General features: G+C 41.3%; 1 protein-coding gene across 5 annotated transcripts in view; it reads left to right on the forward strand.

Annotated features, from left to right (window-relative positions):
• Window positions 1–21002, forward strand: part of RIN2 (Ras and Rab interactor 2) — a 66852-nt gene that overhangs the window by 18661 nt on the left and 27189 nt on the right. For 4 of the 5 annotated variants that reach the window (XR_005953582.1, XM_041417114.1, XM_041417117.1 and 1 more), the window contains exons 2-6: window positions 3565–3657; window positions 10691–10785; window positions 17474–17666; window positions 17891–18002; window positions 19870–19942. Coding sequence is in view for 4 of the 5 variants with exons in the window: in XM_041417114.1 (XP_041273048.1) it covers window positions 3601–3657; window positions 10691–10785; window positions 17474–17666; window positions 17891–18002; window positions 19870–19942 (530 nt within the window). In the remaining variant the exon portion in view is untranslated. Of the gene's footprint in view, window positions 1–3564; window positions 3658–10690; window positions 10786–17473; window positions 17667–17890; window positions 18003–19869; window positions 19943–21002 lie in introns of those variants that run through there. The other variant, XM_041417115.1, reaches the window with a different exon arrangement.

Here is a 21002-nt window from a genome sequence, read left to right on the forward strand (position 1 = left end):
GACTTTGGGCTAAAGAAAATGGGATGTTTTGCTTTGTAAAAGCAGGATTGGAATGAGAGGATTAAAGGGAAGGATCCTGAGAAGTCCAGTGAGATGGTCATTGGCTCTAATATAGTTAAATATAAGAACATACAAAAAGATCCAAATAAAATTGCAGTAGAGGGAGTAAAGTAGGAGCTGTTTTGATGAGGAGTCAGAAGTCAGATTGCATACAGGCATGTGAAAGGTGCTCTGGCATTCCTGTGTGAATGAAAACCAGCAGGAGAAGGGAATGGAAGAAAGATAAAATGGGACCTGTTTTTTTGAAGCATACAGCTTGCATGGGCACGAACATCCATGCGGTAGCATTGGACTTGAGGGAAGTGTGCCAAGCAGACAGATCATGCCTTCTCCCTGCCCTGTCTTGTTGGTCGCACACAGGAGCTCTGTCCTGGATGTGGGGAGCTGCAGGAAGGCAGTGCTGTGGGTAGGGAGTGTCTGGCACCAGCTGCCCACAGAGAGCTGGGACAAAGCCCTGGGGCACAGAGGAGGCTTCCCTCCAAATGGCCTGGCAAAAGGCCACGTGGATTACACAGTGAGCTGGCTCCTGCAGCCTGGTGACATTTCCAGGTGGGTTTTTGGGCAGGCTGCACCTGGGCAGAGTCTGGGTGAATCTGCCTCGGTGCCTGGAACACAGGAGGAGGAGAAAAACCTTCTCTCCAGTAAGTGCAGGAGATGGCATGCTTTGCTGACTTGCTCCACCTAGCTTGACAATCAGAGGACTTTGTTCTGACAGCCTCATACAGTCCAAGTGCAACAAGGACGACTTCAGAGCAGTGGTTTTCCAGCCTGTCTTAGATCTGAGTAAGCATCAGATGTGCACAGCTATGTAGAGAAATGAAGCCTCCTTGACAGTAGGTTTGTTTTTCTGCATGATATGGAAATACCTCTCAGCTCTGAGGTAGGAGCCTGCCCTCAGGTTTTGGGGTGTTGCACCCAGCCTGGCTGTCCGTTTTACCAGCAAGCCCTAGTATCTTTTTGTGTTATTGGATGGTGAAAAAGAAGTATCTGCACCAAAAGAACCCTTCCCAGCAAACACAAAGAAGACCAGCAGTGTTTCCTGTTGTGCTGATTTTAGTCAGGAATACTAAAACCCACTCAAACATGAAAAATTATTTAGGTTACCCTAAATTAATTTGAAATTATGTTGTAACCATGAAAGGTGGTAGGGATTGATTCACTGGCTGTGTGGAACTGGAAAGAGCTCAGCTGAGGCTCAAAGTTAAGATCCTACAGATAGCAGTAATGTTGCAAAACAGTGACAATATAGAAGTTATGAAGAAGTTTGGAGCTCCAGAAGCTCTTACAAGTGAAATAAGCAGTGGTTTTATTTGAAGCTTTCTTCTGCTGTAGTCATACCACTCTTTGAAGGGCAAAAACTGTGTGTGTGTTTTCCTTCCTCTGTGGAGAACGAAAAAATACCAGCATGGTCTTGTTTTGGTGATGGGATTGCATGCAGACATCCTTGTGGTTAAAGTAAAAAAAAAAAAAGAAAACCCATGAGATTTCCTGTGCAGGGGTTGTTGTTTGCAAATGGAGTGATTAAATACTGAGACTAGAGATGTACAGACAACTGCAGGATCTTGCTCATAACCCTCTAATGTAACTCCTTAACACTCTCAGGTGAAAATCTTCTTTCCAGAATTGATCTAAAGATTTTTTTTTAAATATAATTTCTTATGCTCCCTTCTTACAGAGGGAAGCAGCTGCTCTGTACCCTTGTATATGTGGCAAACGAGGAGACAGCTTAAGTTATTTAATAGCACCTGCAAAACACCTGCTGAACATCATCTCTTGTGGGATTACTGCAGACAAGTTATTTAAGCACACTTCTAGGTGAATAAACACACTTCACAATTCTTTAGTGCTTCACCAGGAGTGTATCCTTTAAATATACTGATTTTGGAAGAAAGTGGGAACTTTTTTTTTTTTCCTCAGCACTCTTTTTTGTCTTCTCTAGCTCATCCCCTGGTGTTTGGTTTTCACAACAGTGCAGAATTCAAGATTTTACTTTCAGCCTTCAAAGTCTGCAAACCCTGCCAGGAAAACCAGCAGGTTGCTGAGCCTCCTGGCATGTCTGCTTTTTGACCAGAATGCAAGTGGAAAAATGTAACCTAGTGCTCTTGTGGTGGGATCTCTGGAACAAGGCGAGCTATTTAAAGCTTCTGCAACATGTTAAAACTAAAATGTTTCTTTTCTCCTGCTTGTACCTCTCTGTTTTCTCAAGTACTTTTGCTTGCCAGGGTTTTTTATTTAATCCTTCTGCCTTGGTCTTCTTTACCCGTGTCAATTCTTTCTCATAAGGCATTAGAGGGAAGCAGAAGCATTCATGTGTTTGGTGTGGGGATCTGTCAGATTTGGGGTTTTACCTGTCACCATTCTCTGTCCCAGCTGCTTTGTTCTGCTCTGTCTCCCTCTGCAGCCACACCACTAAGCTTGGTTTTCACTGCTGCTGACAGCCTTTCATTTTAATTTCTGCTTGTATCAAATCAAAAGCTGTGTCTCTACTCTGTAATTGTTTGCATTTGTATTATTTGCCCCTTCTGGTAGCTGCAACTTCCAACATAACTCCCTGCTATGTGGTTGGAAAACGTGTGTGCAAGGAGAAAGGCTGTTTAAATACAGTTACAGCTCACCTGTAAAAATCCTAGGATGACATCTTAGCCATGGAACTGAATCCTGCTTAGTTCCGAAGCTGATTCACAAATTAATTGGTTGTGACTTTAGAGGAACTCTGCTGTTCTACTTTCAGATGGAGATCACAGAAGCTGATTGGCAAATTACTGGTGTGAGTTGGTTGTGACTTTAGAGGAACTCTGCTGTTCTACTTTCAGATGGAGATCACCCTCTTGATATTCCTCATATGATGGATGCATTAATGTATTATCCTGGGTGTTGAACTGTTAGTTCAGTTTACCTGGTAGCTGAAAATGCCACTTCTTCCTAAATTCATCTTCAGCTCCTGACTTGAGTATGACTCAGTTGCATTTTAGAGATATGAAGCAGCATTTTTTGGGGGGTGTTAGGGCTTTTTGTTGTTGCTGTTTGTTGGTTTTTACTTTAATGGTAGAGTGTTTTCTCCCTTGTGGGTGATTTTAAACTGTTTTTTTCCCCCTCCTGATAAGTCCTGCTAATACTGTAATATTTGAGAGTGGATTGTAATGACATCTAACATTTTGTTCTGTTTGTACTGCAGACTGAGGTCAAGTAAACAAAGAAAGCAATCATTATGTTTTAGCATTCTTTTTTAATGAGCACATTAAAATCTAGTCACAGCTACAGGATCAGCTGTGAAAAAGAAGGGAGAGATACTGAACTCTGAGTAGCACTGTATTTTTGAAGCAGTTTATTGAAAAATAATGGACTGAGGGGATATGTAAGGACTCTGGTAGGAAATAAATGGCACGATGTTGTTGACGGAAAGGGTTTGGCAGAAGGCTTGTTGTGACTGTTTCTGTGGCTTAGAATTGCAGAGGAATTTCCTACAGGCTGGACTAACCCTTCCAAACATGTGTCTGCTTTTAGGAGATCAAGGCATACAGTGGAGTCTTCTCAGGGAAGATGTCGTCTTTGACAATGAGAACTCGTTGTGTGGACAAAAGAGGAAGTTTCTTTAAGGTAAATGGGATACTTACACAGAACAAAAAGTATTTCACATTTTATGTGAAATGAGTGCAGCAGAATGTGCAGTACTCTCTGTGATACATAGTAAGCCTTTTCTGTAAAACAGGAAGTACTTCTTGAGCATTTCTTTTTACAGGCAGATTTGTGGCTGGATCACCCCCCAGTTATTTCACATGTATATTTTTTCTGTACGTGGAAAGAGGGGAATATTTGGTGTAAAATAGGTCATGGCTTTCTTTGCTGCTAGTGCTGAAAACATAAGCTTTATTGTGGACAGGCATAAAATTACTTGAGCCTTCATAAACTGAATTTGTGTCACTTAAAGTTGCGCTACAGATTTATGATTTCCATTACTGGATTGAAAATTGGTTTCATTTCCTTGCCTATTTTGAGAACAACTGGCATCCCAAAAAGCCAGGCTGCAGTAGGAGTTACCAGAGCAGTTTTGAAAAGATGATGTGCCAGGGTCACAGTGTCTGCCTTGCTGGGCAGGGTTTTGCTTTAGGGAGCCATCAAAATTTACAAGTGCTTTTGGGCACTGAATTAAGCAATCACATCCCTTAGACTATTCATCACTTCCTGTAGCTTCTTCCAGTGAAAGATGCTAACGCTGCTGTCTTGGGGTGTTGCTGTTTCCATTCCTTCTCTTCCTCTGGGGCAGAAGTTTCCCTTGGGGAAATCTTTAGGAAATGAATGATCAATGCTGCAATGACATCGTGTTTTCCTTTGTCTTGCCCAGCAATTACCAAGGTCATCCAGTGACTGGGAACCATCTCTCAGTTCTGCAACACACTCCAGCTACCTCTCATAACTCAGGAGTACAAACATCAGCCTTGTTGATAGCACGCCACAGCCAAATAGGGAGAACAGCCTTACTTTCCAAATCACAGCAAGGAACTGTCTCAGTTCCAAGAAATATCTCTAGGTTGTCTCTTGCATGTATGCTGAAGGACTCCTGATGTCAGATGGGACTGTAAGCAAGCACCCAGTCATTTTCTGCAGTCCTTTGGGATCTCCTTATGTAATTCTTATGTAGAAAATAGATGCTGGAACAGCTGTTTTATTCATGATTGTGGGGTTGCAGTTACTCTAAATGATTAGAAATGCAGTCTGCAGTTTGCCTGGGCAATTTCAAGAAATATTGTCAGTTAGAAAACTTAAGGTCCTACATTTTCTTAAGGACATGCTGGCAGGGAAGAAGATGCCTCCAAGGTACTTTTCCAGACCTCTCACCATTCCTGGGAAGTTGCACTGTTGGACCGTGGTTCTGAGCCCAGAGTGTGGGATTGGAAGCTGCAGGCAGTCAGTGTGCCCAGCCTGTGTGCAGTGCACCTGGTAGCTTGTGTGTGTACAGTGAAATTACCTTTGATTTCCTCCCTCCACCATGCGAGCAGAATTGTGACAGCATTTACATTTGTTTGCTACAGCTGAGCTGATGAGCAAGCAAAATACTTGGCACATGAGATTTTTTGAGTTTGCATTATTTTCATTTGCTTTGTCTGTGTTTAGGAGACCTAGTAATCAAGATATGGTCTTTTATCCCTGCTGATCTGTTCTTCAGTGTGCTCTCCCTCATGGGCAGACTGTCCCCTGTACTTGCACATGGCTCTCACGTTGTACTTGTTAATTTGAAGTTGCCTGAGAAACCTTTACCATGTTGGTGTGCAGATTCTCAGGGCACTTAAATCTTTTTAAGGGAGTATCTTACCATTCTCAGCAACATTTGCCAAAAAAATCGCTGACAAATACCAGTTGGGAAATTCCAACTTTATCTTTTCTTTTCTGGTTCGTAAGTAGTTCTCATTGCTACAGCTTCTAACCATCTCTTAGTTTTTTTTTCACAGCCATTCTTTTGACTGTAGCACACAAGGAAAACAGGTATTGTCCCCATTTTAGACAGGGCAGAAGTCTGTAGTTTTAGAGGCTAAATTCTGTGGACTCTACACCTTGTGATTGGTGAATGCTCAGAGCCAGCTAGTAGTAAGAATGAGGCAGTGATGGGGTTAGTCTTGGATAATTCTGGGGCTGAATAGCTTGCCAGAGGTTACAGAGAGAGTCTGTGGTAAGGCAAGGGGCTGAATATATGTCTCTGACAAATGTCCTCTTCACTGAATTATCCTCCTTCTCATCAAAGTGTTCCAGTGTTTACTGAACTGGCACCAGAGGTTTTACACCAGTAAGGCTTTTCAGTTCCAAAATCAAGCATCAGGTAATACTTTGTTTCTGATGAATAAGATACTGAACAACGTCAGTGGCCGTGAGAATTCATAGCTCACCAGAATCTGCAGACGTGTATCAAAATATTGGATTGTATTCAGAGGCGTGCAGAAGCTCAGAAGCAGCGTTCTCAGATGGGCTCGTCTCTGGCACTTGGCCACCTCATCACACAGGGCCCTCTGTGAGGGCTGCTACGTTCTGCTTATCAAAACAGGAAGGAAAAGATGTGATGCCAAAGAGGATGCAGGTCTCCAGAAAGAATGAAAAATGAGATGCTGGCAGGAAGGGGGAGTGGTAAGTGCTGAGGCTCATTTGTCCAGTCTGATTCTAATCTCGCTGTCTGCAGCCCGTGTCCCCTGGCAGATTAGAAGCACCCATTTTACCTTTTCCTCTTGAGTTCTTGTATCTCAGGGCTTGGAAACATTCTGCAGTGGTCATCTTGGCTGACTCTTTTAGTGCCTTCTCAGAATGATGGCAGTTTTGTTAGTTCTCTGTACAAGCTTATTTATATTTCAACACAAAGAACAGGAATTCAGTTGTCACGCAGTTTTTTCTAAAAATGTCTGGGAACAGACATCAAGTCAAAGTCACCTGTCTTCTTCTTGGGAACAGGAAACTCTTCAAGTCAAGTGAGTAATAGGAGCTGTAGTTATGCTGGGCTTCTGGGAGAGGCCCTGTCTATATCAGGTCCTGGCCATGTGCTTTCTTTCCCTGATGGACGGCAGTGATGTGTCAATAGAGCAGCTTCACAAATGTGACTGGAGCCCCTTGGGAGCGACTTGCTTCTGGTGAGCACTGACTTTTGCTGCTTGTAAAACATCCTGAACGATGCAAAACAAAGTAGATGTTATGGTGAGAGAATGCTGGCCTGCTGAGGTGCCACGTCTGTGGGCTGTGTGTAGGAGTTTCACTGTCACCCTTGCCAGCTCCCAAAAGCTGAGCTCAGTCTTGTTCAGCTCCGAATCAATTGACAGTAAGCAGAGTGTGGTGGGTTATGAAAGGAAATGCTGTGGTTTAAGATGTTTGCATTTTATCATTTCATTCATGGATGTTAGGAATGTAAACAGTTAGTGCATGGGAATTTGGCAATCTAATGTTTAGGATAGATTTGGTTAGGCAATACTGTACTGGGCTGCTGTGTGAATTCATGTTGTCTGAGTCATAATTATTATTTGGGTTTACAGTGGTTATACTGTAGTGTCTTTTGAATTTACAGAACAGTGCTTTATCAGAAGTAAGTTCCAAAGGAAAAATCCTTGTGCACAAAAATAGCTATTTTATAATGTTATATAAGATCTCATTTTGTTTTTTATGAAATACTGATTAATTAACTGCCTGAGAAGGTGTCATATTTCCAAATACATTTTCCAGGTAAACCTTCTCTGTCAGTAGCATAGTAGGATAATATCTATTTCACAGACCTAAACAGTCCCCACCAGATTTCTTCTGATTACTATTTAAGTCTTTGGGCTCATGTATGCTGTTCTGCACTAACAGAGGCCTCTGACAAATGTATACATCCACTTCTGTTGCATTTTCCTTTGGAAGTTGCCTTTTACCCTGTTGATTTCAAGTCTGTTGAAACAAGGGGCTGGGTTTTCCCATTATTTCCAGCCAATTTCCATACTTGTTGCAAATAGAACAGTCTCTTTGAAGAATTCCAATAATCTTAGCCTTGCACTTAAAAGGCAGAGCCTTTTGCTACTGCTTGTTTCCTCAGGGCTTGAGCTAATAATAGTACATACCCAGGATCTTTCCTGTGTTTTGTAGAAACATGTTATTAACAGCTCATCTTGTATGATGCTAGTCACATGTGCATCACGTGTGCTGTATAATCACCAGAAGTTTCATTGATCCTAAATACTGGGAAATGCTGTCATAAAATTATGACTATACTTTGCATTTTTTGTTAGAAAAATGCTGTTGTAACAGGATGTGTCAGTTAATTGCAAGGATACACAAATGATGCAACTCCGTAAGATTTTCTTTTCTTAAATCAAGGGAAGAGCAATTTTTTTTTTGTCATTAAAGAGAATTTAAGGAAAATTAGTTGGAAATTGCAGAAAATATTGGTGGTTTATTCTAGAAAAAAAAAAAAAAGAGGGGTTTTGCAGGTCAGTTTGGGGTTTGATGCCACATTTGACCTGGTTTCCTTGTCCAGAGTGTATTGACTTTTCAGAGACTAAGGCTGATTTGTCATGGAGGCTATGTAGCATACCCAAGAAATTCAGCCTGTAGAATAGAATGTGAGCATAAGGCTGCTTGAAACATGCCATTTTGTTTAAGTCCTCTTTAGAATAAGAAGCAAAGTTGCTAAACCTGGAAGACTTCCTCTCAGGAATAATTTCTGCAGAGTTCTCTTCGAGGCAGGCATACAAATTCAGAAGCATTAAGATTATTTCGCTGTTAGCACAGTTTCGATGAGAGTTCTTTGCTGCAGTGCCCTGAGATTTCTGGGAGGGAGGTGGGTTTTGTCACAGCTCAGGTCAAAGCCTGCTAACAGAGTTAACTCAATTGCCAGCCAGGTAATGGCACAGCAAAGCAGGCATGGAGGAGGTGGCTGAAAATACGTGGAGCTCATACTTTGTATGCTTTGAGGGAGAGGTGCTGAAAAGCTCCTTTGTTGTGCACACTGTTGGCATTGGAGACACTTAAGTCTCTGTGGATGTGTCAGAGAACAGGGCACTGTGATGGCTCTTTATGGCCACAGTTGATCTTACTGTGATATTGTGTTGATGCTGCCCATGAAGAGGAGCTCCTTGTGCAGAGATTGATGGGGAGTGGCAGCTCAGCTTTCATGCAGCGGCCAGCTGAAGCAGCTTTGCAAGGGTGCTTTGCTGGCAGTGCAGAAATTCAGCCCCCTCTGGCTGCTCCCTGAGGCTGGCCTGTGTTCCTCGGGTTGCCCCTTGGGACGGTCAGGGAGGCATTGCTCACATCAGTCTGCAGTGACTCAGGGTTGTTTGGGAATCAGCGGGTGGAATGTCTTGGCAGTGTCAATGGTACACGTGGCTGCTGTCACCGAAACTACGGGAAAAACAAAAACTCTCCAACAGCAATCTTTAGTGCTAGAGAAGTAAGGCATTACTTTGTTCTTGCCAGGATGTTGTTCTGGCCAGGATGTGCAGCAGAAACCAGTTCATCCACACATTGCCCTGGTTATGCAGAGAAACTCATTCCATCACACAAGTCGTTGTTAGATCTTTCACATTTGTCAAAACCCAGAGAAATTCATTGGTTCAATGTTTGCTGCTCCCAAGGTTTTAGTATTTGGTTTCCTATTGGTTATTGGTTTGCCTTTAATGTTGATTAGTTTCTCATTCTTCATTCTCTTGTCTATCTCTTCCCAGACCAGGAGTCTTGGACCATGCCAGGGGGGATGTTTGGAGTTGACATTCGTTAATGGTTGTTATCTCTTGTGTATCTTCTTTTTTCTGTGCTGCTCCCAGTCTGCTGAGATGTTAAGCTCATCAGACCTGGAGTGGTGGAACAGTCCTTTGAAAAGAAACTTCAATTCATTTCCCCCTGGGTAAAGGCAATCAAAACGCCTGACTAAAGTTATATTAAAAAATGCTAAACTTCATATAATTTCCAGCACTGGGAACTATGACTTGGACAGAAGAAAAATCCTTGGGGTGTGGGTAATGGTAATTCATTCTTTCATAAGGTTCATTTATTGGAGTTGGCCAGTTGTAAGCAGAGACTAAAACTTCTTTTGAATTGATTGGAATAATGGTGCTCATCGAAGGAGAGAGTGAATTTCTCAGGCGGAGGAAAAATTCCAATATAACAATTTAGGAAAGTGATGCCTGCAATTCTTTGAAAATGCTGCTGCACTGAATTGCCTGCCCTGAGTGGGACTCAGGCTCATACCTTCAGGACAGCTGTGAAGAGTGTTCTCACTTGGACACCAAAGCTGGTTTTGCTTCATAAGCCAGGGTTTTTGTTTGTTCTGATGTGCAGGGGTGGTGGTGGCGATCGCTGCATCACTGCAAACCTTTTTTTAGGTTCCCTCCTGGCAGGAGAGGTGGAACCCTGCTGGGGTTTATAGGCTGGCGTGGTATGGCATGATGAGCAAACTTGATGCATTGGCTGTAAAGAAGTGTTCAAGAGAGCAGGCTTTGAAAATTTCATGGTTGGTTTCTGCTCAACAAAATGTTTCCCTAAAGTCTGGCTAGCAGATTCTGCGTTTCTCAGGATACAACCTTAGTGCTAATCTTACCTACATTAAAATGAGTTTTTGCTCTCATACCCAGAATTAGATTGGTGTTCTACCTAAGCTGAAGGATTGCAAGGCAATTCTTTTTTAATTGAATTGTTGTGTTCAAGTGGAGGCCAAAACCTAATGTGAAAAGCAGCCACCCACTCCCTTCTTGCTCCCTTCTTGCTTCATTATAAAATTGCCTCCACAGTATCGTAATGCTGGCTTAGTGTCCCTTCTGAAATAAAACTCCTGCATGTGGATTTCTTCTAATTTTTTTATTTTTGAGAAGGTAAATGCTATGAACAGCTAAATAATTTCGTTCTTGTAAAATGTATAATGCACAGAGGCTGCAAATTTATTCCATTTAAATGAAAAAGCTAGCCAAACTGGAAGGTTTTGTACTGGCACAAAACAGGAATTACTCTTCCTCTGAGAACCTTTATACGTGGCCCCAACCCTTACTTGTTCCTTTGCGAGGGGAAGTCCAGATAGGATGCGATTTTACAAAAAAAGAAAAAGTTTGTAATCTCTGGTGACTAAACTTGCCCTGGCTTCTTTTCCACGCCTCTTCCACTCACTTGATGTCATACTATTTTTGTCCCTTTCTAGCTCATTGACACAATTGCCTCAGAAATCGGAGAACTGAAACAGGAGATGGTACAGACAGATCTCACAGTGGAAGATGAATCTGCTGATTGGCAAAGGTGATTAAAATGTTTATTTTCATGGTTCTGGAGAGTCTACCACAACAGGAATGTTTTCATTGTGCTTTCTTCTTGGGTGGCTTATGTCCTAGCACTTTTCTCCCTGGCAGCATAGGAGGTGTAGATAATCTTACTCTTGATCCAAGGAATTTGCCTTTATGCAGGAGATTCATTGTTTGGTGTATTTGCCTTAATATCTTCTAATTGCAACTGAGCTTCACTTCCTTGTTAAAAACCTTGGGTACTGATGAATGTCTAAAGCAGGAAACTGCTACCATTATTACCATTGTCTGTGGCACAGCTTTGCTTTCATGCTGTAAAGACAAAATGTCCATTGCTTCATGTGGCTCTTTGAAGACTCAAGGTGCAATCACATGACTTATTTATGCTGTCAGGTTAGGAAGTAAAATATTGAATGCTATGAGCTGATGCATATGTGGGTTATGTGTTTAAGTTAATTTATATATGAGTAACTTGCACATAAAAAAAAAATAAAATTGTACCTTTAAGTGGGCAGAATGGGAGCCCAGCATTTTGGCTTTTCTTGAACAGTTACATCTGCTAAACATCTGGAGGATAATCAATATTTTAGGCCTTGTGTTAAGAAGAGAACACATTTTTGTACTTACCTGAAATATTTGTTGCAAGAGGAAAGCAACCAATGGTAGGTGTTGTGTTTTATCTGACTGCATGGTCTTGGCCAGCCCTGGAGCTGGTGGACTTTGTTCTTCTAGCAGTGAGTTAATGAAGTGGAAAACTGTTTTTAGAATTATATCCAAGATTTTTAGCTCTTTTTCTTCCAGTGAATTCTATTGAAATCTGCTAGAACTTAAAACAAAGCATATGTAGATTATTTTCAAAAACATTAAGCAGCAGCTTTGTTGGCCAAGTAGCAAAGAATGTAAGACAGTTGAACTAATTAAAGTTCTTGGCTATGGCCGTGGTTGAACATTACTCCAGTTTTAAAGCTTTTGAGAACACAGTTCTTTTAGAGGGGCAGAAAGGACACTTTCTTCATTTTGTGAATTCAGCTAATTAACTTCAGCTACTTTTCGGTTAAGAAGATGCTTCTTATATCTTTGAATACATCATATTCATGAAAGACTAAGGTCTACTGATTCTAAAATCTTGGTGGGAGCACTTAGCTGGAACAGACAACTAAACCTCCCCATTTTACAGATCATGAGTTTTCTTTCTATTGATTTTTTAAATGGATTTTCAATCTTAATTTGTTCGTCTTGACTGCAAAACATATTTTGGTTTAAGATATGTAAGTAAACCTGTCATAAAAAAGTGAATAATGCAATTTCCATGAAAAATAATAATAGCCATCAAAAAGTTATTTTATGTCACTTCAAGATGATAATGTGAGATATGAAATCTGAATAAATGAGCTAAAGTCAAACCTACTATGACTACAAAATTTGGAACTGCATGCTGCTATGTAAGGAAGAAGTTGTATCAAAGTTGGTGAGTTAAGTAATGTAGTTGTGCACTGACACCTTTTTTTTTATATATAGTGGTACAGAGCAAGATTATAGTAATTTCAACAAGAGCTTTCCAGAGTTCTTGTTTAAACTAGACACCTCACAAGGCTGTGTTTACTGTCATAACTTTATTTCTTCGTAGTTAATTTAAAACTTGGCAGTTAATGGAGTTTTCTTATTGCTTTTTGCTGTTCAGAAGTTGGTGTCTTGATAGGACCTTTGGATTTGCATCTAGGGATATTTGAGCTCAATGGAATGTCTATTTTCTTTGCTCTTTTTCCACCTTAGCAGGTATCCACAAACACCCAGAGCAGTTCTGGAAAGGCAGGCATTGCAGAGCTCTTGGCTGAATTCAGAAAGATAAGGACATGAAATTGTGTGTCTGCAGCCTTAGTATTGTGGTTTGGGTTTTTTTTTTGTGGTTATGTGGTGACTTTCAGATTTATACTCCTCATCTTATATACTCCTTTCTTTTGGGCTCATTTCTCCTTTTCATACAGTATGGCCCAAGTAATATCAAGAATGAATCAAGGGTGCACTTTGGCTTGTAAATATGTAAAAGCCAGGCAAAAAAAAAAAAAAAAAAAAAAAAAAAAAAAAAAAAAAAAAAGGCTTCCAAAAATGTGTTTTAAGAGGGACTGTTTCAGTATCCCACTTTTTTGATGCCTCACCTTTTTTTGCAGTGCAGACAAATTCAAATGAGAGGAGTTGTCAGAAAAGGCAATTAGTGGGACAGATTTCTGTCATGCCATTCCGGTGACCTTTGAAAGAGTAACAAGAGAGCTTCTGCATGCAGTGGCAGCCCAGGAGCATGTGGGACAGGTCTGGTGGCACCTGGATGATCTTTTAGGAGGCTCCAGGCCCTTGCACGTCTGTGTGGATGTCCGTGAGGGGCCAGCGCTTCCTGCTGTCCTTCTGGAGGGAAGGCTGTAAAGCTCCAGGTTTCGCAGGGCACTTGGTGCCTGTGGAATCGTTCAGGGATGCTTTGCTGGTGGTGGCAGCTGCAGCAGCTTATTCCCTTCCTGTTCTGTTGCCGTGGAAGGAACAGGGCAGAGCTTTGCTCCCTGCCTTAGGTCCTGCACTGCGCAGCCCTCAAGCTGCTGTCTTTTCCACAGCAGTTACTCGCTTCACTAGAGCCATCTTCTGTCCAGCACAGAGAACCATTTCTGTTACTGCTGACAGGTTGGCAAGTATCCAGAAACCTTCTTCCCAGCTGCCTTGCCTTGTCCTTTTAGCTGTAATGGGATGCAGGAGGAAGTCACCAGTGGCTCTCTGCCTCTCCCAGCTGATGCTCAGTATGACTGTATAGACTGGGCTGGGGTGATTAGGAGCTGTTAGATTTACAGAAATCCAGGCATTTTGCAGTGGATAGTCAAACTGAGTTAACTGTGAGGTGGGTAACTGTTGTGGGACTGGAGTCAGGTTCACATCATGACCAAGGATCATCCTGGTTAAAAGCTTGAGCCTGATCCTTGTCATTTTTACTGTGAGATAAGTCTAATCAGGATGCAGCACTGCATTGTTTATCTTGGCAATTACCTCTCTGTATGGGTTTGCTCAAATCTAAGGAAACTTGCATGAGTCATGTGTTTTCTTTAGTTCATTGTGAATAGTGTTGAAACCTACCTTTCCCACAGAAGAGGAACTGTGTAGCAGCCTTGAATTAAAGCAGACCATTCATTAAGGCTGATTTGTGTTTAGATTTTGAGTTTAATGTGACCTGGTCAGATTGTCTTTTATAAGGAATCTTTCTTTTTTTCAAAATCCCAAATGAATAACACAAGCCAACCAACCAAACATCCTCCAACCTGAAAGTAAAACCAGGAGAGGAATTTAGTTGTTGCATAATATACATATTTTGTGAGCATATTTTGCTAGCATTTAGGTTACAGCAACTTCTTGTTCTTGTTAGTACACTTGAGTTAATCCATGGCTCATGAATTCAAATGGTTATTCTTTCCATGCAATTGTTTCCAGAGTAGTTACACACATCCCAGTCCCAAATAATTTTAGTCTAACTCTTAACATATAATGAGTTTCAAGAACTCCCATGCGTTGTCAGGGTTTGACTGTATGTCTATTGCTCAGATCATTAATTAAAATTACTTTAAGAAAAAAAAAGCAAACTAGGAATATGATGTTCAGTAGTGCTTGGCCACTGCAAATAGGCTGTCAAAACAGACCAGTGGGGATTTTTTACTGCATTTTCTCCCAGGCCTTGGGAAGTGGCTTCTTGTAGGTTGCATGTGGTTTGCCAGGTGTGTTTTTTCCAAGGTGTGCTTTTTCCAGTGTTTACCAGGTTAGATGTTTCTCTCTGCCTCCTTCTTTATTATTTGGGAATAGGAAATAATTGTTTAAAAGTGTTTTGTATTCCTGTTTACCTCACAACAGATTGCAGTAACATTCTAGCGCTGATTTATCTGAGTTGTGTTGGTGTTGTTTGAACCATTAGTGTTTAGGAGTGGCAGAAATTCTGGTCATGATCAGATATTCATAATCTCTGGCTTATTTCTTGTGGGAGCAGAAGCAGCTGCCCCAAAGAGGTGCCTGTGTATGCAGGTCAGAGAGTTCCCTCCTTGGATCTCAGAATGTGGGAGGGATTGTGCACGTAAGTACCTGGAGGTTTGAAAAACCTGACAGCCCCCCATTCAAGTTTATGGTGGTCTAGGGGGTGTGGGACAGCACAAAGCCAGTCAAACCAAAGAGGAGCATCATGACCCCACGTGCCTGTGCAAACTCTTGCCAGGTTTAGGTGGTTTTGTGGTAGCAGGCAATGCCAGGCATTCTAGCTCATACCAGTCACACACCTTCTTTTGAATGTGAGGTAGCTGTCTTCAGTAAGCAAAAAACTTTTCCCTCTTGGATATATTCCCCCTTGCAGCATGTTAAGCTTTCACCTCCTGACCAAGAGGAGTGGAAATGATTTGTATCTAAGCTTGCAGCCAGCATTGGTGTGTAACTCGTACCTTGCCACAGCTCCCTGTGTTTGTAATGCAGCTAACTGGCACTGAGGGTGAGTGGGAAATTTCTGAGCAATACTTACTGGAGGTACAGCTCAGGAAAATGCTTTTGTGGTTTATGATTTGACTTCTTGGAGATTCATCCATTGTGACACTGGGCTCTGCTGGGACTGGTTGAAAAGGGAACCCAGTATTCCTACTGAGGCAGTTTCAGACCCAGTCTGAATGACTGACGTAAAAAGTACTTCCCTCTTGCACCCACTGTGTTTCTGTGTATTTTGTGTCCCTTGAAGGCATACTGGCAGTTAGTAAAAGCTTCTAATGTTTGTGGGCAGGGGTGGGAAATCACCTGCATTTGAGATACCTTGGAAATCTGAAAAGCATTGCATCACAAGTAAGAAAACAGAGGAAAAAAAATAAAGAGGCAAACGGTGGTAGTGGTAATTGATCCAGGTAACAAAATGTCAAATGATTTTGCCTCCTCTTATCTGATCATACAGTGAAAGTTCTCTTCCCCATTTACTTTCCTTGCTTGCCCTGTGCAGAGATTCTGCAAGTTGCTGAACAAAGCTAGAAGAAAGCAGTTTGATTGTTTGGTATTTTTCTGTTGTTTGGTTGGTGGATTTTAATTTGGTTCAGCTTCTTTTCTTTGGTGTGGGTTTTTTTGCGGGAGGTGGAGAGGCTTTTTGTTTGTTTTGAAAGTAGGCAGTGCTCCTGTGCTTGTGAACTCTGTACTTACTTGCTGAGGGTACAGTAGCTGGCATAGTGAGGATGGTAAATGCTGTTAGTGATGCTTAGGGCTTGTCCAAAGCATGGAATTCAGAAGAACTGCGCAGTGTGCAGTGGGGAAGTGGAGCTGTGTTGTCCTCTGCTGCCCAGGGCCTCTCCTGCTGCAGAAAAGGTCTGTAAGGGGAACACATCCTCTGCTGACAGCTCAGGGAGTCACTGGAGCTTGCAGGGTGCTTTTTGTCTGTTCCTGAATTTTGTCATCAGGAAGCTGTTACCAGAATAGCTGCTCCATAGTGATTTCTAGCATGGGGAGAACCACAGGGTGTGGTTCAAAAATGTGGTTCTAGCTCAAAAATGAGGAATTTGAGCCAGAAACACTACTGGGTGTTCTGTAGTATATGGATGATGGTGAAGCTTTGCATAACAAAAGGAGTTCTCAAAGTATTCTGTTTATTTGCATTTTTAGTAACAAGAATCTGCAGCCCTCAAGAACTCTACTTCTTTACTGAATGTAGCAGTAACTTTAGATGCCCTGCTCCAAATAAATTTTAACCTTACATTACCTTGCCTCATTCACACTTAGCTTAGACTTTATTTTTCACATAGCAGTCAATCCACAGCCAAAGGAATTTGGAGCATGAATATACAATTACTTATTTGTTTCTGATCCTGGGAAGTGTAGTATTAAAATGTGAGGTAAGGACCTTTCATGGCAAAAATGGAAAAAAAAGTAAATATTTACAGAACTTAGGAGTACGATAAGAAGTAACTGCCACTTATGACATTTTTTAAGGAAGCTGTGCCTTAGGGAGGATTATTTTGGGGTTTAACTTTTTTTTTCTTGTTTCTTTCTTGGGTTTCTCATCTCTTTCTCACCTCCTTCCAATCTGACCTCTTAGCAGAGGGGACAAAAGATGGATATGCAGCTGTGGAGGCAGCAGAGCTGCTGGAGCAGAGAGTAGTCTGGACATAAGGTGAAGTGATGCTGGTTTATGGACTTGTGCTGTAAAAATAATCCCTCCAAACAGACAAAGTTCTTGTGTCTGGTGCAGTGATCACCAGGAGGTAGTGGGTTGCTCCATTGTCAGAGTATTGAACAGATTTTTCTGGCAGGCAAGATTTCTGTGGGTTGCAGCATTTGCAATCGATTTGGGAATAAAAGTGTCTGAATTGCATAAATATCCTTGAAGAGAAGTTTTTCCATATATTAGCACAGCAAAGAAGGCAAGTGAGATGTTCTTTCAGTCACATCTGCGCATGCAAATCTACCTGAAGGCTGAATTTCTCCAACCTCACAGAGGAATGCTAAGGCTTATCTTCAAGCTGGCTTTGAATTGAGAACCTTTAAAAGAGAATTTTTGTGTATGCTAAATATAAGAATTGTCAGTAGGAGAAGTACCAGCCCAGAGTGTCAGCAATGCCATGAGCTCTGTGGTAATTCTGTTCTCTGGCTTAAGTGATTGTTCATAGGAGGTTAGCATGTCTAATTTTTTTTTTCTAAATTTTCCACAGTCTAATAAAGGATATGGATGATGTCTCTCCTGAGAAAAATGATGTAAAAAGCTGCCCCCGGGACTCTGGATATGATAGCCTATCCAACAAGCTAAGCATATTGGACAAGCTCCTCCATACTCACCCTGTGTGGCTGCAGCTGGGTCTGAATGATGCTGAAGCCATGGAAATTTTGCGGACACAGCCTCCTGGGGTAAGAAGAATCTCAATTTCTTTAAGGACATGCTTTTCCCAAATGTTATGCTGCCATTTTACACCCAGGTGTTGGACTCAATACAGTAATGACCAAGTAAAATTACAGTATGTTTTAGAGCAGATACCATGAAGTTGTTGTGGTTCCTTTTTGTCTATAATCTGTATTTATTCTGGCATCTGTGCTGAAGCTAATACCATGTCCTGCTGCCTTCCCCACAACAGATATTTCTGGTTAGGAAATCTGCAAGGCTGCAGAAGAAAGTCATCTCTCTGCGTCTGTCCAGCGACTGTGGGTCCTGCCTGAAAGAATTTGCCATTAAAGAAAGTACATACAGTAAGTCGTGAGTTATGTACTTTTCAGCTCTTCCTTAGGTACTTTTTCCCTATAGGATGCAGGAGCATTGGGACTGCTGAAACCCACAGCAGAGGATACCCAAAGTCATGCAAATCATGTCGTGGGCTGCCTGTGCTGGGCTCTGGGAGTGGGTCAGTCATACTCTGCCAGGAGGAGAGCAGACATAGAGAAACACTTCAGACTGCTTCAGCTGGAATGTTTCCATTGTGTACCTTGATGAATCCAGTATTCATTTATTTTTATGGGTAGTTATCCTCTTAGAAACTTACATGTCTTTTGTAGAAACATGGTCTGTAATCCTGTCTGCTTTCAGTGAAATGTCCTTGCATTTCCTTGTATTCAGGGGACTGTTCTTGAATGCAGCTTTGTCATGAGCTCTCTGCAACTGAGGTGTGGGATGGGTTGTTAGGTTTGTTTTTGTTGGTGGTGGGTTTTGTTGTTGGGGTTTTTTGGTTGTTTGTTTTTTTTTTTGTGTGGGATAGCTAAATGGATTTTAACCTGTTAGAACTGTTTCTGTTGCAAGATCAATGGTTTCTCTTTTTAATTCAAAATACATTTGTTCTTTCTTTTTTAGTAGAAATGAGCAAATGTTAATACTCCAAATTTTTTTGAACCAATAATGCCCTCATGTCTTTAGAAGGGAGGGTGTGAAAAATAAGTTTCAGATTTAGGAATGAAAAAAGGAATCTGCAGCTGGTGAGTGTATGTGGTGCTGAAACTGCAAGTGGAGCAAATATTTCATTTTAACAAGAAAGAGAAAACTGAAGAAAATTAGCAAAAGTTACAGTGACTCATCCCTGGAACAAGAGAGTCTATAGTTAACTTCTGTTTCTGTTTGTAAACTGACATAATTTTAGCTGAGTTTTTTCTTTTTTATCTCTTCCCTCCCCTGCACCCAGGAACAAAAAGTTAATTCTATGTGTCTGGTTTTAGTTCCAGTTACAAGCAAGGCAAGGCAAAGAGAAAGTTATCAGTAATAGTTGATGTAAGTGTGGTCTAAGGCTGTGTTTATAGGCTTGTTATAGTAATAAATCCCATCTAGAAAATAATTACATACTGTCTTCTATGAACAAAATTCTTCCACAAGGGGGAAGTATTTACTGATGATTTTAGCCGTTTGTCACAGCTGAGGTTTTAGACCAGAGGCAAAAAATCTGGATTGTTGGACTCTAGGAGCTTCTTCTGCTTGATCTGTGAGATTTGCTGCTGGCATCAGAGAGAGCCTGAGGTGATCATCATTATTATTGAGAGCAAGTATTTGTATCAATAAGGAACAATGGTATCAAGTGGGGAAAAATGAAAGGCACTGCTCCTGTCTTCCTCTTCCCTTGTGCAAGGCAATGGCATGCGACAGCTGTTGGAGTTTTTTTAGGGTTTTCAGGTTAAAAGGTTTTCTTGGAATGAATGAAACTTTATCTCCCTTTAGGTTCTACACACCTAGAGTGAAGTGAGTAGAATAGAATTGAAGAGGAGGAAATAAGATATTTAAAGTTAGGTATATTAGTACACTGGGCAAAAAAAGCCTCAGTTATTGATTTGTTGTCTATTAACAAAACATTGTGCAGGCCTCATCACACTTAATCTGTTTTACAGGAATTAGACCATATCCTTGGAATACAAAAGCAGACCAGCCACCAAGATTATCAGTATATTGAAAATATATATTGAAAATGCCTTCAGCAGGAATATGTACTCCTCTACAGAGTTGTTTTCTCTTAATCAAATAATAGCTAGTTTGATGGTGAAAACTTATTAACTTCATGCTAAAATCTAAGATATATTTTATTAAACTGTTTTAAGAAACAGTGGATTAACGTGTGATTGTTTCTTGTAACTTTCTTTGCAGCGTTTTCCTTGGAGGGGTCTGGAATAAGTTTTGCTGATTTGTTCAGGCTCATTGCTTTCTACTGTATTAGCAGGTAAGGTGGTGCTATGTTCCAAGCCACATCTGCTAGACCATCTCAAGAAAATGAATTTTGAGCAGTTGGTTCAGCTATTGATGCTATTTTTGTTGCCAATCTGCAAATACTCCTGGATAGCCTAGAAGGTAATGGTAGAGATCAGAGATGAGTTTTGGAAGCAAGTGTCTCTGTCTTACTTCATCCTGATTATTGGGAGGCTGGTGTGATTTTACCCACCCAGCTGTGAGGTGCTGCCAAGCTGAACTTTACTTTAGCTGATATCTTGTGAAGCTTTCTTAAGTGCTCTGTAGCTCATTTAAAAGCAATCATAAACTAGCTTGCAAAGTCCATTTCTTGGAATTGCTGGTGAGAATAATTTTTGGAGCATAATGGAAAAATGTCAGATATGTAGAATATGACAACTAAGAGATGTCAGTTTAAATGGGGAATGACAAAAACGGCCTTGTCAGCTTTGCAGTTCATGGTTGCCAAACTTGTTTTCCAGGTAGTATGCAGAAAAAAAGTATCTGGTGTTTTTATCCTTTATTTTCAATTTGACTTCATTTTACTGGTGAAAATTTCCAGGCTGATGCTCGAGCCTTGTATGTACACACAGACAGGACACAACCCAACTGCCCAGGGGCACATTTTCTGAAGGAAGTGGGGAGAGGCAGCTGTGATAGTCTTGGTCCTTTTACTGCATCAAGGCTGCCTGTTCATGCTGACCATGTGATGGTTTCTGGTGTGGGCTGCTCTTGGGCTGCTGTGCTTGCTGGTCTTGTTTGTGGTGGAGAAGCATCTTGGACCCTTTTGCTACAGCCTCTGTTTGGCTGAGTTGTATGTGCATGTAATAAAAGCAGCATTGATACCACATGGGTAATTGGTCAGAACTCAAAGAGAAATTAGCTGAAAATGTGTTTAAACGTAGTTTATTGAGGAGATACTCCTTATCTTGTCACCCTTTCAGTCCTGCCTGCTTGCCAGGCTCTGGTAAAGTCTCTCTAAGTACCTACAGGGTCATTCAGCAAACAGATTTCTTGCATTAGTCTATCCATTTTCTTTCACCGAAGGTTCAGTA

Source organism: Onychostruthus taczanowskii, unplaced genomic scaffold (genome assembly GCF_017590055.1).
Source record: "Onychostruthus taczanowskii isolate IOZ18803 unplaced genomic scaffold, ASM1759005v1 scaffold55, whole genome shotgun sequence".
NCBI lineage: Eukaryota > Metazoa > Chordata > Aves > Passeriformes > Passeridae > Onychostruthus > Onychostruthus taczanowskii.